General features: G+C 44.4%; 1 protein-coding gene across 2 annotated transcripts in view; it reads left to right on the plus strand.

Moving 5' to 3' along the window:
* RCAN2 (regulator of calcineurin 2) overlaps positions 1 to 17,543 on the plus strand; it is a 251,350-nt gene extending 233,807 nt beyond the window's left edge. For both annotated transcript variants that reach the window (XM_004710803.2, XM_004710804.2), the window contains exon 4: positions 17,121 to 17,543. In XM_004710803.2, coding sequence (XP_004710860.1) covers positions 17,121 to 17,281 — 161 coding nt within the window. In that variant the 3' untranslated portion in view covers positions 17,282 to 17,543. The remainder of the gene's footprint in view (positions 1 to 17,120) is intronic.
* The last annotated feature ends 1,537 nt before the right edge of the window (positions 17,544 to 19,080 follow it).

A 19,080-nucleotide genomic window follows, 5' to 3' on the forward strand; every position in this document is an offset into this window, starting at 1 on the left:
ATATCCAGGAGCCCTGATGGCATAGTGGTTATGAGTTGGGCCGCTAACCACAAGGTCAGCAGTTTCAGCCCCCAGCCACTCCTCAGGAGAAAGGGATGCTTTCTACTCCTGTAAAGCATCTCAGTGTTGGCAACCCACAGGGACAGTTCTACCCTGTCCTCCAGGGTCGCTGTGAGTTGGCATTGACTCAGTGGCTGTGAGTTCAGTTAAGTTAGGTTTGATTTGGCTTGGTTTAACCCTGTGTGGCATTCCTGAAATGATCAGTCTTTCTGGGAGCGGAGAGCGTCCTCTTGCTCCCGGAGCAGCAGCAGGTGGGTAAGAACCTTTATCCAGCTGGGGAATGGCTCGGCCTGGTAACTTGCCTAAGGATGCACAGCTGATAGGCTAGCAAGGCTCCCTTTGACAGTGGCAGGGAGAAGACAGGGTGGGTGAAATTGGAAGGGGGTTATTGAATGTGTATCCTTTATCCCAGTCCCGAGGTGGCAAAAAGGTTCACCAAAGACTGCCAGAGCAGTGCCTTGAGTGGGACAATTCATTTCTTCAGAAGAAATTCAAAGTGATCATGAAAAAAAATGTGTAACATACCAAGCAGGATTTACATGTTCTTCCGTGTCTGGTTGCCCTTCAAAAACATCCCCTGCATCAGCTGGGTTCGGTTCATTGGATGAGGTCTGGCATTTGCCATCCTCTTGCTCTGCTGAAGGGTTGTGCATGCGTCTCTAAAACAGAGATGCTAGTAATAGCCTCCCTGGTAAATTAGAGGAAGCCAGTGTTTAGCGATGTCCGGGACAAAATAAGATGTTCTCTGACCTTGAAGCAGAGAATGGAATTCAGAACGTAGTTGTATTTATTTCTGATGATTTCTAATGCTCGGAGCAGTGGAGCGCTGCGTTCTCTTCTGATATAAAACCAAATGGACAAAGCAGAAAACTAGCCTAGCAAAATAGCTTATCCCTACCCAGCAGTACTCCGTACTAAGGGACAGTAACTCAGACAGGGCATGTGAAATGCCGGTCTTTGTTCTGCTCTCTAGGATAGCTCTGGCCTATCATTGTCCCTGAAAATGCCTGCAGAGAGTGATATGAAAAAGTCATTGTCTATTCTTTACTTGCCTCTTGCTGTATTTAGCTCTTGTTAGGGAGGTCAATTTTAGTTAACTGCAGGGGAGGGTTTAAATTGGTGCTCGAGTTTCAGGTTGCGAGTATCAGCTAAATTGAATTTTTTCTTTCTTTCTTCTTCTGCGTTCTTCTCTACCAAAATATGTCGTAGTAAGACAATTTTCTTAGGGTGACTTAGTACTTTCAAATGGAGAATATATTTCATCGATCCAGGTAGCTTATAAGAAAGTAACTTTTTCCCTATTTCACTATTTGAATCCAGGGTAGTGGAAACTCCATCTTTGAAATATAAATGAGCACCTACATTTTTTGGTGCATGTGGTGTACGGATTATATAGAGCTGTGTTTCCCAGAGGGAGAGATAGCGGACCCTGGGGGAAGCAGTGGAATAATCCAGAGGGTGCTGCAAAAGCAGATACCCATGCCTTATCGTGGATTATGGGCTGTAGTACTAAGTTTTCAATGCTGAGTAATTGTTTTCTGAAGAGAAGATGGTAGGACAAATAAGTGAAGAACCTGTGGTTATAGCATCTCAGGTCTCATTCGACAATTGTTAGAGAGGCCCTCTCCAGATCCCAAAGAGTTGTTCCTAAATCTGTGTCCCATGTCAAACTTCTCCCATAGTCAGAACAGTTGAGTATGGTGCATATCTACCTGCGGTCAGCTACTGGTCTTAGTTAATGATATACAGTCCCTTTCACTGCCTCAAAAGTAAAGATACACTTCCAGATGCACTAAACATCTTTAACCAAACAATATAGTAATAATATTTAATGGGTGTCACAATGGTGCCCATTTTTTTCCCTTTTTAAAAAAAAATCATTTTATTGGGAGCTCATACAACTCCTATCACAATCCATCCATCCATCCATTATGTCAGGCACATTTGTACATTTGTTATCCTCATCATTCTCAAAACATTTGCTCTCCACTTAAGCCCCTGGCATCAGCTCCTCATTTTTCCCCTCCCTCATGAACCCATGAACCCATGATAATTTATAAATTATTATTTTGTCATCTCTTACACTGTCCGATGTCTCCCTTCACCCACTTTTCTGTTGCCTGTCCCCCAGGGAGGAGGTTATATGTAGATCCCTGTAATTGGTTCCCCCTTTCCACCCCACCCTCCCTCCACCCTCCCGGTATCACCACTCGCCCATTTATTTTTACAAACCATTGTATGTGCCTGGGATTTTTAATATAAAAGGCTTTACGGGAGCTGGTTCATGACGCTACAGAGTCTACATGAGTTGTAACCTGAGAACCATTTCTACTCGGATCACAGGTCTGAAAGACACAGAAAGCAGCCGGTTCACAAGTGCTCGGTTAAGTGTGGTCTCCGTGTGTCGTTTCCACCCACGAGAGTGCCATGTGTGGTCATGCAACACACGTTCACCATTCCCATTTCCTCTCTCAGGAAAAACGGAAAGGGCTTCCCCCACCCCAACATATATTCCACAATCGTCTTCAGTTACTACAGAGAAATCATTTCTTTCCTTGTTGCATAGATAAACATGGTCAATGGTAGAAAATTAGAAACTACAGGTGAGAAGGGGGAAGGCGGAATTAGTTAATCCTACCACCCCCATGTAAGTACTTAAAGTGATTTGTGTCTCTCTTTCAGGTATGTGTGTGTGTCCCAGAGTGATACCTTTAGTAGGGTTCCTAATATCCAGAAAGGTAGAATATCACGGTTTAGTCCCAGGAAAGAAATGACCAAATACACTTCTCAGAAAGCACCCCCAGCAATTTTATACGTTCATCTCTGTCAGCTTCCTCTCGCCCTGTCAGGACAGACCCTGCCTCACAAGGCTACTGAGAACCCTTCTTCCTTGGTCTCCCTCTCCCCCATGATGCTCTCTGAGTTCTTCTCTCCCTTGGCCTTCCCTATGGAGTTCTTGGGCCCAAATGGCTAAAACACGCCTTTGCGAACCAAGAGGTCAGGGTTCTGAGTTCGTACAAGGAGCCTTGGAAGAGAAGCAGGATGAGGTGCTGTCCTTTCACCCATACATTTTTGGCGAGATGTGCAAACCCCATCACCCCCCAGGAATTTTGCATAATAAGTGTGCTGTGCTAAAGTTTTGACAACGTGTTTAAAAAGCAGAATAGTGTTTATGAAAATAACTCAGGAGGGAGGGCACAGTTGGCATACACATGTACAAGGCAGGCTTGTACTATTTGCATAAAATTCCATAACTTTGGAGAAGTCAAAGCCCTTGAAAGCCCCGTGGAACTATTATGGAATGTTTTGTTTTTAAAAAAAGTGCAAAATGTCCAAAAAGTCTCTAGAAGATCATTTCCCGATCAAATGAGGGAAATCAGAGAATATAATGTCAAGTTGTCTTGGAGTTGAGATGTTTCTGGAGCCACAGAGGCTGGATGAGCCCCCCGCCCAAACTATTGTCTCAAGATCATCTTTAAACTGGGAACCAAAAATATCCCTTGAAGTCTTCCTTAACCAATACTGTAGCTTAACTAGTAAAGATCATCCGCCTTGACATTTGTTCTTTTTCAGAGAGGACAATCTCACTGAGGACAAACTCACCGTCCTTGCCGAGTCAGTTCTAGCCTATGACATCAAATTAATAGCAGCAACTTGGGAGCTTAGAGAGCATGCATAAGGGACTGCGAATTGATGTGGATGTAGAGGAACCCTTTACAAGAAGGAGGGTAAGAAAGATGCAGGATTGCAGTGTCCATGAATTATCAAGGTAGTCGTAGTTCTGGTGCGTATATTTTCAACAGCAGCAACAACCACAAAATGAAATTATATATATGAAAATCCTATGGGGTGCAGTGTACCCTGGCACCCTTAGGGTCACCAGGAGTAAGAGTGACCAGTTGAGGACAACTGGTAAACCTCCTTTAGAGGTTCTGCTGTTCGCGCTCAACACTGATTCAGGTCCTCAGTCTAGCAGTTGTCCTGCAAAGTCGTTTAGTTTTTTAAGTATCTTAGGAAGAAGTGAATATAAATAGATTCCTAAATCCAATCTTTAAAAGAAACTTCCTGGAGACAAATAAAGGCTCTCTTAATGAAGTAGAGTGCTTCTTATAATAAAACTAAAGCGCGTTTCTCTCTCCCCATTCCCTCTTGAACTCACTCTTGGTTTTCTAACTTGATGTGGCCCAACACTGAGGGCAGGCGAAGAAGAAGAAAAGCTAATGATTCTTGGAGGTAGAATTTTCCTGAAATGAACTCATGCTATGCCTCCTAAGGCAGGGAGGTGAATTCTCAGACCTCATGTAATTATCACCCCATCCCAAACTTCAACCTAAATTCCAGAAGGACTATGATGTTTACACCTGGACACAGGGTCATCCGGTATTCCCCAAGAACCAAATCAACTGCGTCCGTGGAAACAGACGATGATGACGCTCCATGTCATTAGTCAAAATAAGGCCTGAGCCGACTACAAAAGAAGCCATCAATTGCTCAGACACAAGTCCACACGGAAGTCGAAGAAAACTGAAAAAGTCCATGAGAACTGAAGTGCAACCTTGAATAGATCCCACTTGGACTTAGAGACCATCTGAAGGAGAGATTGAAAGGCACTGAAAACTGATGACCAAAGACCAGATGAGTTTGGGGGCATCTGGTCATCAAGGACATCCTAGATAAGGAAAGCCAAAGCGCATTAAGAAAGCAAGAAACACAGAAAACACCAAACTGCGTGTCAGCACAGGCTCTGAAACGTGTGCTTCCATGGAATAGTTAAAGTGAATGAAAGACAGAAAGTCCAAGAGCTGCACTTAAGATTCGTAGGGTAGCTTTAGAAGACAACGCATCAAAATGAACGGTGCCAAGACCTGGAGTTAGAAAACCCAATCAGGAGAGTCTCAGCATATCTCGTGCTTTAAAATGCTTTTTTTTAAAGAACTACAAAAGTCCAAGTCTTAAGTTGAAATATTGAAGGCCTCTAAGAGCAAAATATTGAACAACATAGAAAGAGTATGGAAGGAATACAGAGAATCATTGTACCAAAAAGTATTGGTTGTTAATCAGCCGTTTCAGCCATGATTCAGAACCAATAGTCCTGAAGGAAGACATTGGACTGAAGGCATTGATGCAAAACCAGGCTCCAGGAATTGATAGAGCCCATTGGAATGTTTCCATAAATGGATGCAGGGCTGGAAACAATCACTTGCCTATGCCAAGAAGTTTGGAAGCCCACTACCTCATCAGCCGACTTGGGAGACATCAATATGTGTGTCCATTCCAAAGTAAGATGATCCAATAAAACGTGGAAAGGATCAAACAATACCATCAGTGTCACTTCAAAGGAAAATTTTGCTGAAGATAATTTAAAAAGTGTTGCAGCAGTACATTTATAGAGAACTACCAGAAATGCCAGTTGGATTCAAAAGTGGCTTTGGAATGGTGGATGATGCAAATAGCAGAGAATACCAAAAAGATCTTTACGTGTGCTCTAGGGTCTGCAAAGGCAGCTGACTATGTGGATCATGAAACTATGGGAATTCCAGAATGCTTATTTATGCTCATGTGGTACCTGTACATGAATGTAGAAGAAGTTATTGGAATAGAACAAGTGAATGCTGTGTGGTTTAAAATAAAAAAAATGTGTGTCTAAGGGTTGTATCCTTTCACCATATTTATTCATTCTGTATGCTGAGCAAATAATCCAAGAAGCTGTATTATTACAGAGAATGTAGCATCAGGTTTACAGTAAGACTCATTAGGAATCTCTATACAGATGATGCAAACTTGCTTGCTGAGAAGAAAAAAAAAAGAAACAATTAGTGAAAAGACCATTGAATATAAAAATCATCACAACCAATCAATAAATAACATTGAAACTATTGAAATCAAATGATGTGCTACCTGGGGAAAATCTAATGCAAAACATTTCTTTAAAGTGTCAGACAGCAAAGATGTCACTTTGAGCCCTGACTCAAGCCATGGTATTTTTAACTGCCTCGCATGCATGTCAAAGGCTATAATGTTATTAAGGAAGAATAAATAAGAATGGATGTTTCTTGAATTATTATATTGGTGAAGAATATTGGACTTCTGGAAGAACAAATAAATCCATGTAGGGAAAGCAGATTCAGAACTCTCCTTAGAACCCAGGACGATGAGACTTTGTCTCACGTGCTTTGCACATGCTATCAAGAGGGACCAGTCCCTGGAAAAGGACATCATGCTTAATCAAGTAGCAGATCAACAAAGAAGAGGAAGACCGTCTACCAGATGGACTAACAGTGAGGTCAGTCCCAGTAATGTGTGTGTAGAGCAGGTCTGGGCGGTGTTTCATGGGGTTGAGAAAAGTCATGACCAACGAGACAGCAGATGAAAGCATTATATGTGAAGCACCTGGCACATAGTAAATGTTCAATAAGGAGCAGTTGTTACGATGATTCTGCCATGAATCTTTTTGTTTCCTGAGGCATGACTCAGAGGGAAATTTCCTCTGAGGTTAAATGAGCTGATGTGTATAAAGCATTTCACACAGTGCAACCACTCAACAAGCACGATGTGTATGTTCATTGTGGTGGTGGTGGTGGTGGTAACTGGCATCATTTCTTTTTCCCTGAACTGCCAAGGAAATAGGTGCATTTTGTCTGTGCTTTGCCTTATACTCTGTGCCACCCTTGTTTAGCGGACAGTCTTTGACAGAAGCCGCTACTGCACAAAGAAAAGGGGCAAAGTTGCCATTCAGTGATTGCCCTCACCCTAACATTGACCTACAGCATTTTCTCCTTGGCCAACATCAAAATGACTTTATGGAAACACTACATGAGAAAGAGAAAATAATTGTAAAAGATAAGCCCCCCCCACCCCCCGCCACTCGATCATTTATTTTCATCTTGAAATGTACCTATATACTAGAGTATAAACAGTGTTTTTCAGCACATTTTTTATGCTGAAAAAGCCCCCCAGTTCTGGAGTGGTAAAATTAGGTGCCTTGGCTTATACTTGAGTATATATCTACTGTAAAAAAATTTTTTTTCTCCATGTTCAAATTGACCTTATTAACAGGTAGGCACCAAATGACTGATTTTAAGTTTCCTTTAAGTCCTTCTGCTTTGAGCCAAAGTCCATCTGACATCAGCAATGATATCCGTTGTTCTACGTCCTCCTCTGAATCCAGCCTGCACTTCTGGTAGTTCCCTGTCAATGTATTGCTGCAATGGTGGTTGGATGATCTTCAGTAAAATTTACTCATGTGGAATATCAATAATATCAGTCTATAGTTTGAGCAGTCTGTTGGGTCACCTTTCTTTGGAATGGGCACCAATAGGGATCTCTTCCAATCAGCTGTCTTCCAAATGTCCTGGCATAGACGAGTGAGTGCTTCCAGTGCTTCTTATGCTTTCTGCAAGATGTTCACTTTTAGTAAGATGTTGATGTGTGTTTCATTGACTAAGCTAAGTCATTCCACTGTGTGGACCATGACACCCTATGGATCACCTTGAGAAGAATTCCAGAACACTTCATTGTGCTCACTCGTAACTGGTATATGGAGCAAGAGGCAGTTGTACAAACAGAACAATGGAAGGCTACGTGGTTTAAAATCAGGAAAGGGGAGTGTTGGGCTTGTCTCCTTCCACTATACTGGTTCAATCTATGTGCTGAGCAAATTATCAGAGAAGCTGGATTATATGAAGAAGAGTGTGGCATCAGGACTGGAGGAAGGCTTATTAATAACCTGTGATATGCAGATGGCCCAACCTTGTTTACTGGACGTGAGGAGGACTTGAAGCACTTGCTGAAAAAGATCCAGGATTGCCACCTTCAGTGTGGATGACAACTCAATGTACGGAAGACCCCATCCTCACAACTGGGCCAATAGGCAACCTCATTGTAAATGGAGAGAAGGTTGGAGACATCAAGGATTTTGTCTTACTTGCATCCATAATCAATGCTCGTGAAAACAGCAGTCAAGAGATCAAATGACGTAATGGTAAATCTTCACAAGACCTACTTAGAGTATTGGAAAGCAAGGACGTTGCTTTGAAGACTAAGGTGTGCCTGTCCCAAGCCATAGAATTTTCAATGGCCTCCTATGCATATAAAAGTTGGACCTTCAGCAGAGAAGATCAGAGAAGAATCAATGCATTGGAACTGTGGTGCTGGAGAAGAATATGGACAGTACAGCAGACTCCTAACCGGGCAAACAGATCCATCTGGACTGGAAGAAGTAAGGTCAGATTGCTCCTTAGAGGGACGGATGCAAGACTTTGTCTTACATGCTTTAGACATATGGTCAGGCGAGACCAGTCCCTAGAGAAGAATATGTTTGGTAAAGAGGAAGGCCTTGACTAGAAGGATTGGCACAGTTGCTGCGTCAGTGGACTCAGGCGTAGCGCAGGACCAGGCAGCGTTTGCACTCTGTTGTGCACAGGGTCGCTATGGGCTGGAGCTGCCTTGACGGCACCTAACAACAGCAATGAAATCCCTCTGCCCGAGACGATCTCCTCAATGCAGCTGCAGATGAATATTAACTGTAAAGGGGAGCTTTCTCTTGCTTATAGTGGCAATGACAACTCAGTGTGTGAGTTTCAAACCGGGCTCCAATATTGATTAGCTGCGTAACTTAGACAAGTGTCTGAACCCCTCAGTGCCTCAGTTTCCCCATCAGTAGGATCAAGCTGTGGAAAGCAAATAAGAGAACTCATTTAAATATATATTTCCAGCACCCTAGTGAGCATGTTCAGTGTGCATTACCTGTTGACTACCATGGGATCTTGGTACATTGTCACTTTCAAACCATATCCTGGTCTCCTATTAAAATGTAATTGCCCGTGTTACTAACTCAGTTTTCTCTATGTGAGGGCGCTGGTTTCATTTTACTCTGTCGTTTGGAGTTGACAGTTCTACCCATAGAAAGCACCCTAGGTCCTCTCCTCATCAATGCCAGAATCTATCTGCACCCTGTCCTAGGACAGCCTAGGAAAGCCCATTCCATTTCCAGACACCATTGGTGTGGCAACTCCCTTGTTCAAGAACCACGCTGTAATTATACTTCCCCACCTTTATCAGGTGGCTCTCAAATGCAATAAAGAGTTGCCAGAAACATAGGGCAAGGAATGCCTTAGACGGGGCCAGAGGTAGCAGTGTGGGAGCAGAGACAAGAACAGGACAGAGGGAGGCAGCGCAGAGGTCAATAAAACTTGCTCCATGCTTCTCACGTCCTCCCCCCACCACACACACACACACACACACACTTCTTTTTGCCGAGAACACCTGCAAGTTGACACTTTGAAATGCTGTTGCGCGGCACCTCTGCATGGGAGAAGGGTGTCTCTCTGGGAAACCTTGTCATGTTTTTCACAGTATCTCAGGCCTTTAGTTGACTGGGGATCAATTTACCCAATAACCAAGCCAGCTCTCTACCCACATGGAATGAAAGTGCGTCAAGAGACAGGTGAAGTTCAAATTCTGGGCAGTGCCTGGACTTCGTACTTTCTCTTGCTCTGGGCTCAACTCTGAGTCACAGCGTTCCTCCTTGCGTCAGAACATAGCCGGTCCATGGTATTTTTAATGCTGAGTGTGGGCTTTGTTTTAAGGTGCTATTCCCAGTTCAACCTTTCGGTGAGCCAGGGAAGCAAGTTACCAGATGGTCACCCCGAGGCTCCAAACTCTAGCACACTTCAGTGGATGGTAGCTCCCAACCTTAACATGTCTGAAGGATCCCTGAAGACAGACTTGGCTTCATCCCACTGGTTTTGAGAATTCACGAAGGAACTAGCTCATGGTTCATGGAATGATGGGGAAGTTCCAGCGGTACTTGGACTGAGAGCCACCACTGCATGACCGCCCCCCCTCGTGCTCTGGGCCAACCCAGGAACATGAGCAGCTCCCTCCCGAGAACAGAGCAGCAGCCCGTTGGCACCTTCGCTCTTTTCTCCAGACTTGCCACCATCAGAACTTTGTCATCAACCTTTCTCCACCCACTCGGGGAAGGAGGAGACAGAATTGGGCACCCCTTGTGAGCAGTGCCCAAGCCTACATCGGTTGCAAAGGCCTACACGAGAATTTCACTTTTGGCCAGATGCTAAAGGATTTTTCAATTTCGTTGGTGGGAATTCTATTTCATGGAGGTAAGTGGGAAGCCCTGGTGAATGCATTTTTTATTTTGTAATAATGATTCCTATTGCTGTTATGATGGTAGTGCACACAGCTAAAGATACATCACTTCACTGACACGGGTCAATGACACGGGTCAATGACATGGGTCACCTTAGTCAAGGTGTGCTCCTATGCTCTCGCTCCGTTTCGGCCTTATTCCACCACCAGTATCTTAAACTCACCGTCTGCCTAAGCTTCCCATCATCGAACCTTTTGAGTTGCCACTTTCATTTCGATCTCACACAGATCATGCTCAACGCAGAGAAACTTTACTAATAAGAAATGCACGGCACTTTTTGGTCTTCAAAGACTTCAAAGGATCATCTTAGCTTAAGATTGAAAGTTTCAATATCATCTCAGAGAGATTGTTTCAGGCACTCATCCAGCCTCAGTGGCACCCAAAAGTGTGAATAGGCACAGGCTACGATGGGTAGTAAACCTTCCTTCTGTCCCTTAAGGGAAATGCAGGTTTTGCCTGGCTCTTTCTTGCTGCACCATGGCCAGATTTGTCTCGGCTCTGTGTGGCCAAGGCCCATTGGACTTCGTGTCCCTAATCAAGACCAATGGGTCCCTGTGCTGGCTGATTGCATTGACGTCAACCCCGGCGGTGGAGGAATTAAATGAATCCTAAAGGGAAAAGAGGCCAAAATAAGAAAAATTCAGTCCCAAACGATTTCTTTTTATTTTATAGCCTCTCAGCAGCTGTTAAGCTTTGCTGGATTTTGATAGTAAGGAAGTTTCCCAAAATAGAACTGTGAAATGTCAGAGTTAATGGGATCAAAGCAATAAACTATCCTTACTACCAAGAAATGTGACTTGATTAACCTTACAGGAAAGTTCTTCTGTGCCCTGCAGACAGCATGCTCCAGTGCTGCCTCTCCCCCCCACTCCAATTGCTATTCCTACATATCTATTTTGAGAAGAAAGGCAACTGAGTTGGGGTAAATGTATTATAACAAGAAATGTCTCAAAGGGACTATTCTTTAACTAAGGCAGAACACAACAAAGGTTGAATTGAAAGGTCAGTGTCTTGCCAAGAGATAAGAAAGGGGACTAGTGTCTAGTTAATCCTGTGTTTTGGGTACTGGCATGGTCTACGGCGTCAGCCCTAATTCCTGCAATCATCATGCTACGCTAGACCCCTCTCGATCTCTGCCCCACACCCCTTTGGAACATTAGGAACTCTCGCCGTCTGCCATCTCTGCGCTCAGAAACAGCAGAGCCAGGAGGGCTACAGCAGCTACTGGGCTGCTTCAGAGAGTGATGCTTCTCCAACCATGAGGATTCAGAGAGCTCCGACATGCAAAAACAAGCCAACAAAACCAAAAAGCGTTGACCTCATTTAATTACTCATAAATTATTCCTCTGAGTCTCACCTACAGGCATGTTCCATTCAGCATTGCACTGAATTCCATCTGGAAAGGCAACAATTTTGGAAGCCTTGATTATGACAAATCCGGCTATAGCTTGCTGCCCAATTTCAAAGGATTTCCTATTGTTTCTAAAACATAGATGAAAATAAACCAAACTCAACAGCCATCAAGTCAATGCCAACTCATAGACCCTATAGGACAAGTTAGAACTACCACTGTGAGTTTCCCAGAGAGACTTTAATTATTTTTTTTGAGTCATTTTGTTGGGGGCTCATACAACTCATCACAATCCATACATACATCAATTGTATAAAGCACATTTGTACATCTGTACATTTGCTACCCTCATTATTCTTTTTTTAAAAAATTATTTTATTGAGGGCTCATACAATTACCATAGAAGAATAACTTAATTAAAAGAAAAAAATTTTAAGTAGAAAGAAAAACCTGTTAATAGATCAAGGTCTGATTTTTGATCTCTAGGCATGTCCTGCAGTCAGGTCCGATGGGGTATCATGCTCTGGCCCCCAACTCTGTCCTTTGTATGCCCTTGGGAGCTTTCTGATCTGCTCCCATGGTTGCTTTGCCGCATGCTTTTTGTGGTTTGCCTCGGTGTCTCAGGGTCAGTCTGGGCCAGTCCTGACAGTGAGTCTCCAGTGTTGTCTCCCCTAGAGCCTGGGGCCATCAAGGGATGGCATGAGACTAATTATTTGTAGGAGTAGAAAAGGCTCCATCTTTCTCCCTGTAAGCTGGCTGGTGGTTTTGAACTGCTGACCTTGTGGATCACGGCCCAATTTGTAACCACTGTGCCATCAGGGCTCCTATAGATGAGAATGCTCAAGATTAATTAATGTGGCTGGCTGGGCGTGGCCAGGGATCTGATCCAGGATCTCATGACCCCTTTCCTATTGGATGACCTCAGTCTCTCTCCCTAACCTTCGTTATCCACAACCTGTGACTGCCATTTTTCCAATGCAAAATTAGGATACTGAGTGGAGCAGAGGGTGGGCTATGTTTTATCTTTGCTATTTCCCTTGTGGAATCTATAGCCTCCTGCCTATCACACAAAGCAGTGTAACAGTGGCCACCTGCACCAGGAGACACAAAGAATCATCAGTGGGATGCTGGGTCAACATGTAGAGTCTACTCATTCAGCATGTGCAGGGTTACTTCCTATGCTGATAAATTCTGATTTTAATAAGCCTCTGCTGCAAATTGTTGAATACACAGATGCTGGAGAAGCACAGCTCAGAGAGGCCACCAACCAGCTCTGTCCATTCCTGGCCCTGTCAGAGAGGGCCAGTATCATTGGCATCCTGAAGTGGCTCCTTAACCTTAAAGTTTGGAAGAAGAAGAAGGAGAAGGAAAAGAAGGAGGAGAAGGAGGAGGAGGAGAGGAGGAGGAGGAGGAAGAAGAAGAAGAGAGGAAGATGAGGAGAAGAAGAAGAAGAAGAAGAAGAAAAGACAAGATACTTGAAGGAAAACTGAGCCCACACAATGAAATGAATTTTATTTAGCATCAGTGACTACATCCTGCTGACAGACAGGTGTGGTATAACTTCAGAGCAGACCACAGTGTGGTTAAATATGCGCTGTCCAATCCTATTTGTGGAGGCTGGAGAGTGAACTTCCTTAGCCTGAGGGACAGCAGCAAGAGTCCGCTTCCTGGTTCCAGCCCACGTGGCCTGCTTTGGTCACTCTTGTCGGAACCCAAACTCCTCCTCCACATCAATTCTGTTGCATCAGAGATTTAATAGCCATTGACACAATTCCCCAGCTTCCAGTTTCACCAAGCCTAGACTTTACAACGCTAGTCTTCTTCATAGATGTCTCTGATCAGCTCTCCCCCTCCTTGCTGCTGTACCTACCCAGGGAAATGCTGGAGGGGAAACTATCTCCAGGTTTGTGAAAGGTTTGCTGTGCTCACCTGGGAAGCCCTTTACTCTGCACCAGGTGGGGAAGGGGTAGGGCGCGCGTGTGTGTGTGTGTGTGTGTGTGTGTGTGTGTGTGTGTGTTTGTGTGTGTACCTTGTCTCGGCCAAGTGCTGTTTGGATATTTATAACATATGTTCTTGTTCTCAATCCATATTGGTCAGATGCTTCATTAGCTCACCCCTGCTGGATGGTTGCAACTGCTTCTCCTGGTGGGGTAGGGTATGTAACGTTACCTGGTACTGAGGATTTCCGAGGCTGTATGTGGCTTGCATGGCAGATGATCCCCACCCCTCTGATATACCATAGGCTCCCAAACTTAGTTAGCCTACCACCTCCTTCTCAGGAAAAATGAAAATCACTCAACATTCCAACAATCAAAATCTTTTGTACTCTAGCCCCAAGTGCATGATAAAGCCTGGGTATCTGCTGTTGCAGTGCTGCCTGCCCAATTCACTTCACCCCCACCCCCAGGGGGCAGTATTTACCACTTTGGGAAGCAGTGCTCTACAAAGTCGGATGTCCAGAGTTTGAAGGAAGCATTTTTGCCAATCATAACAGGAAGAGAATCCCATTGGCTTACTCTGAATGGCTGCCCCGTTAAGACTGGATCCTTTTTTTGCTTTGAATTTTTTTGTTGTTGAATCCATGGAAGGCATTTTGAGCGAAATGGGGGGAAAAATGGGACCTAGGTCCCCTAGGTCCCCAGGGTTTACTGGTGCTGGGAGATTAGGGCATGAAGCCTATTTCTTCCAAGTCACACCGTTTTACAGACCTTCGTCGGATAACACTGTGCACTAAAAGTAGATAACAGCTTTTCAGTGAAGCCCAGAGGTAGACCATGAAACTCAACTTACGGTTGTGCAATCAATTCTGACTCCCAGAGACCCCCTCGGACAGGTAGAAGTTCCCCTTTAGGCTTCCAAGAATGGAGTTTTCCATGGCAGTGGAAAATCTCATCTTCCTCACACAGAGGAAGTGGCTAGTGGCTAGTTCCCAGAACATGTAAGGGATGTGCACATCCGCAAGTTCATTCTCTCCCAGCAACACTTGGAAAAGCATTGATGTTTGTTAAATTATTAGTGCCTCCTTTTCTTGAATATCCGCACCTGGAAATGAAAGCAGTGCCTTATAAGATTGTGCTTGTTTCGCCTTTGCTGTTTGCCAAGCCACACACAGCAGCACCCAAGCATACAATCACTGCACCTAAGAATAAGTGCATAGGGATGCAGAACAAGCACATCCCACTAAAGACCAACAACGGCACACAAGATTTCAGGATTTGGTGCTATTTGGCCTTTATGGTAAAAGAAGACCTGGAAAGGGTTTCGGGAATGCAAAGCTAGATCTGAGATGATGCCACATGAAAGGAGCTGGTTTGGTGGGGATAAACATAGCTGTCATGACTAGAACTAATGAGACAAACAGTGTGTCAGTCTGGGTACATTAGAGAAACAAATCCACAGAAACTCATGTATAAGAGAGAGTTTTATATAAAGGTTAAATGCACATCAAGAAAACATCCCAACCCAGTGCTGCCCAAGCCCACAAGGCCAAAATTAACCCATTAACCCATATGTCTGACAACAATCCACAAAGTCCTCCTCCATCTCACAAAACACACACTATGATGCCAACTGTAGGAGGAAAGCCGAGTCAGTGAGTGTGTAAGCATCTCAGCACTGGCAGTGGTCTCCAGACAGCTGCTCCAGCACCCAGGGCTGCATCGGGGTAGGTCCATGTGGCTTCTCCTCAGAATGACTTGCAGGAAGTGAGCCTTGCCAGCTGAAGCAAGGAACTGGCTAAGGCAGCTGCACCCTGGCCCAACCATCACAAAGCAAGAGACCCGAGAACTAGAAAGGCAAGGTTCACCGAGCCATTTATCTCTCTGCCCTTCAATTAACCCCATTTGTGTTTATCGGCCAGATTGGCCCTATAAACTTTAACTAACTCAAACAGTTTTAAAGCAAATAAGAAATCATTGGATTTGATGTTGAAGATTCTGGGTGCAGCATTATGCAGCCACATCTCTACTGGTCTAAAAATGCTGGGTTTGGATCTATTAAGACCTGGAGAGCTACTGAAAAGGAAGATGGAGATGTTTTTCAATGATCTTTTTCCATTAGTCCCTAAAGCACGAGGAGTGACAACCCCCCTCCTCCTGCTCCACCACCGAGAAGTCTCCTATCTGTCTTATAGACCCAGTTCAGCGATCCCAAACTCTGAGCAGCCTTCTGGAGTGACTTGCACTTGGTAATTTGATGCCACAGTCCTGGCCATATGGACCATGCTAGTGCTCACCATGGTATAATGTGTTGTTTTCATAAGCTTCCCATGAGCTCTGCTCCTGTGAAAGGCACACCCTTTTTAAATTAATCATCTTATTGGGACCTCTTACAGCTATCATAACATTCCATAGTTCAATCACATCAAGTGGTATTGTACAAGTGCTACCACAATCAGTTTCAAAACGTTTTCTCTCTTCTTGAACTCCTTGAGATCAACTCCACTTTACACCCCCACTGGGAACCCTTTTTTTCTTCCTATAATAAGTTTGTTGTTGTTGTTGTTGGTTTTTGCCATAAGTTACATGATCTAATATATCCATTCACATACAATTCTGTTGTCCAGTCCAGTCCCATCAAGTGGGGTTATGTACTCATCAATGCTATCAGTTCCCCTTTTCCCCCTATCTCTTCCTGTACCCCCAGGGAACCATTACTCCTGTTACTCTCTCTGAAGGGTTATCTATTGAAGGTCACACCTATTTTTATTATGCTTTGTATCCCTTATTCTTTGCAATGGACCAGACTGTGAGAGGGGGTCAATAAATAACTAATGCAATGAAACCGACAGACAAGACGCCAATTAGCTAATAGCAGTTTGACTGTAAAATTAGCCAGTCATGAATGATAGACTCTCAGGACTGAAGGGACTTTGGCCATCATCCAACCCAGTTCTGCAGTAGCCACTGTGAATTGTTGACAAGGGATGATCTCTCCTTGGGACAGCCCTTGTTGTAAGAAATGTATAGCTACAGAGAACCTTAGAGACTATCTTCCCCAAAAGATGAGGACATGAAATGAATGGTTGGTGCAGTTATTTAGATAAATAGCCGCAATAGTAGGAAATAGAATAGAAACTAATAACTGCCTCCATCCCCAAGCCCACATAGTCAATTCCAACTCATAGCCACCCTGTAGGACAGCTCCCTGGAGTTTGAGATGCTCTTTGTGGGAGCAGCAAGCCTCATAGCCCTCCCATAAGCAGCTGGTGTGGTTGAACTGTCGACCCAACAACTAGCAACCCAGTGCTCAACCCACAGTGTCATCAGGCCTCCTTCAGAACCCCCAGGCCCATTTAATCATCTCCACGCAGGAAAGCAGTTTGTGGTGGAGGATGCTAAGAGGGTCAATGACTTGTTGAGGGTTGCCCCGTTGATAAGTGGTGACAGTTAGCTCTCATTCCACTGTCTGATAGCCCATGCCATCCCTGGATAAGACCTTGGAGGTTCTGAGATGCTAGGGAAATGTTCTCACTGCAAACTTGGCCCAAGCTTCCATCTTGCAATGCCGCCCATTTTAACGCCCATTTCCCTTGCTTTTCAGGAGAGAAGTATGAGCTCCATGCAGGGACTGAGTCCACCCCCAGTGTGGTCGTGCACGTATGTGACAGCGACATAGAGGAAGATGAGGATCCAAAGACTTCTCCAAAGCCAAAAATTATCCAGACCCGGCGTCCCGGCCTGCCGCCCCCTGTGTCCAACTGAGCACAGGCGCCACCTTGAGGATGATTAAGCTCCATCTCCCCTTTGTCATGCTCCCCACCTGCCCCATTGTTTGTTTGTGGGAAAAAAACGCCTTTAAATCCCGGGGTGTTTGGTTGTTTGCGATTGTAATCAAGCCTATCGGACAAAAGGGCTAGGGAAAGGTGACCTGTTTCCTGATCATATCCTGCTCCATCACGTGTCATTCATTCTCTGGAAGGTTCTAGAGGATTAAAAAAACTAAACAAAACATTTTCTTATCAAACCATCCGAACCACCAGTATCTACATTCTCTCATGTTGATCCAAGCCAGCAACATGAGGGACACCTAGCGCCTGTGTTTGTGAGGTGTCTTGGCCCCAGTCCAAAGACGTGTGCATTGTTCTTTGTCTTGGTTTTTTTTTTTTCCTGGCCACTTCCATAGGACCATACGTAAACTTGACTTTGACTGCATGAGATATCCCTATCTGGTCTCACTCAGTCTTCTGCATCCCGACATTCCCAGGACCTGCATGATCACCAGCATTGATGTTCATGATTTGAGAATACACTAGAACTCACGCGTGTGTCAGCATCCAGCCACGTCTTCTCTAGTTTAGGAAAAAGTATCAGCCACGTCCAGCTCCACCAGTCTGGGTGTATTTACTATTCGGAGTCAATACTTCATAGCCTGTTACAATTCCTGGAAGCAAACCCGCGCTTGGCCCCAGAGATGTTCCTTATTAGATTTTTAACATCACTTCCAGACAGAATTGTCCCCAGCCCCAAGAGGGAGGCTTGTCCAGGGTCGTACAGTCTGATGACGTCAGACAAACTATTTATTACAAAAGTTTCACGGTGTCTGAATGATTGTTTTTGGTCCCCCCCCCCCTTTTTTTTTTTTTTCCAATTTTTTGGGTTTTGTTTTTAAATCTGGATGTTTTTTATTTCGTGACTGTTCAGCCCTTAGCTGCTTCAGCACACAATATGTGCATTGCTTATGAATGCATTCTTATACCAGTTCAGCTAATCAGATACTATTACACCTATTGTAGATAATGCTGACTTTCGAAAGGGCACACGATATTTCACGCCATTATATAAACGATCAGCCAGCATCTTTGCTGCCCAGAGCCTTTGGTTTCTAAATAACGTGAACAGATGGGTGTTGGTGGATGACCTTTTTGGCTGAAGCTAAATCTCCCTGATGCTGCTTGGCATATTAACCTGGGGAAGAATCAGTATGTGGATGCCAAGCCTACTCATTCAAATGCTCACCTGCTCAAGATAGCCACTTGTTTTTGTTACATGTGATTTTTCTATGTCTCTAGCCCAAAGTGCATTACAAAAGATACACCTGTAAGAACCATTCATTACCTTCTGCTGTTAGGTGCCACGCCTCATCTGTTCCTGTATGTTCATGAATTATTTAGATTAAATGCGAATGGTGGGGGAGTGGGCAATAACATTCATTACCCAAGATGCACCTGAGAACAGTAACACAGCCGGCTGCCTGAAGGATTGTGGCGGCTCTTTTGGACCAGGGTGTACACTAGTTTCCTCTGAAACTTCAAAACAGACTGATCCCACGGAAATGAAAGTCCGTTCTACTGTGAATATAGCAATACCGTCGTGGACCTGGTACAGGTGTACCTTAGGAGAACATGGCCAGTGCGTGTATGTAAGCACCTTCAAACTCTGAGGCAGGTGTAATAAGCCACTGCGGTGACTGGCCTTTGTTGTGGACATTGTGGTCCCTGGAACAATGAAAGGCTGAAGACAGTAGTGGTGGGACGGTGCCCTCTAGCGGAGGAAACGCTGCC

This window comes from Echinops telfairi, unplaced genomic scaffold (assembly GCF_000313985.2).
Source record: "Echinops telfairi isolate 266 unplaced genomic scaffold, ASM31398v2 ScPeMD7_3533;HRSCAF=4204_1, whole genome shotgun sequence".
NCBI lineage: Eukaryota > Metazoa > Chordata > Mammalia > Afrosoricida > Tenrecidae > Echinops > Echinops telfairi.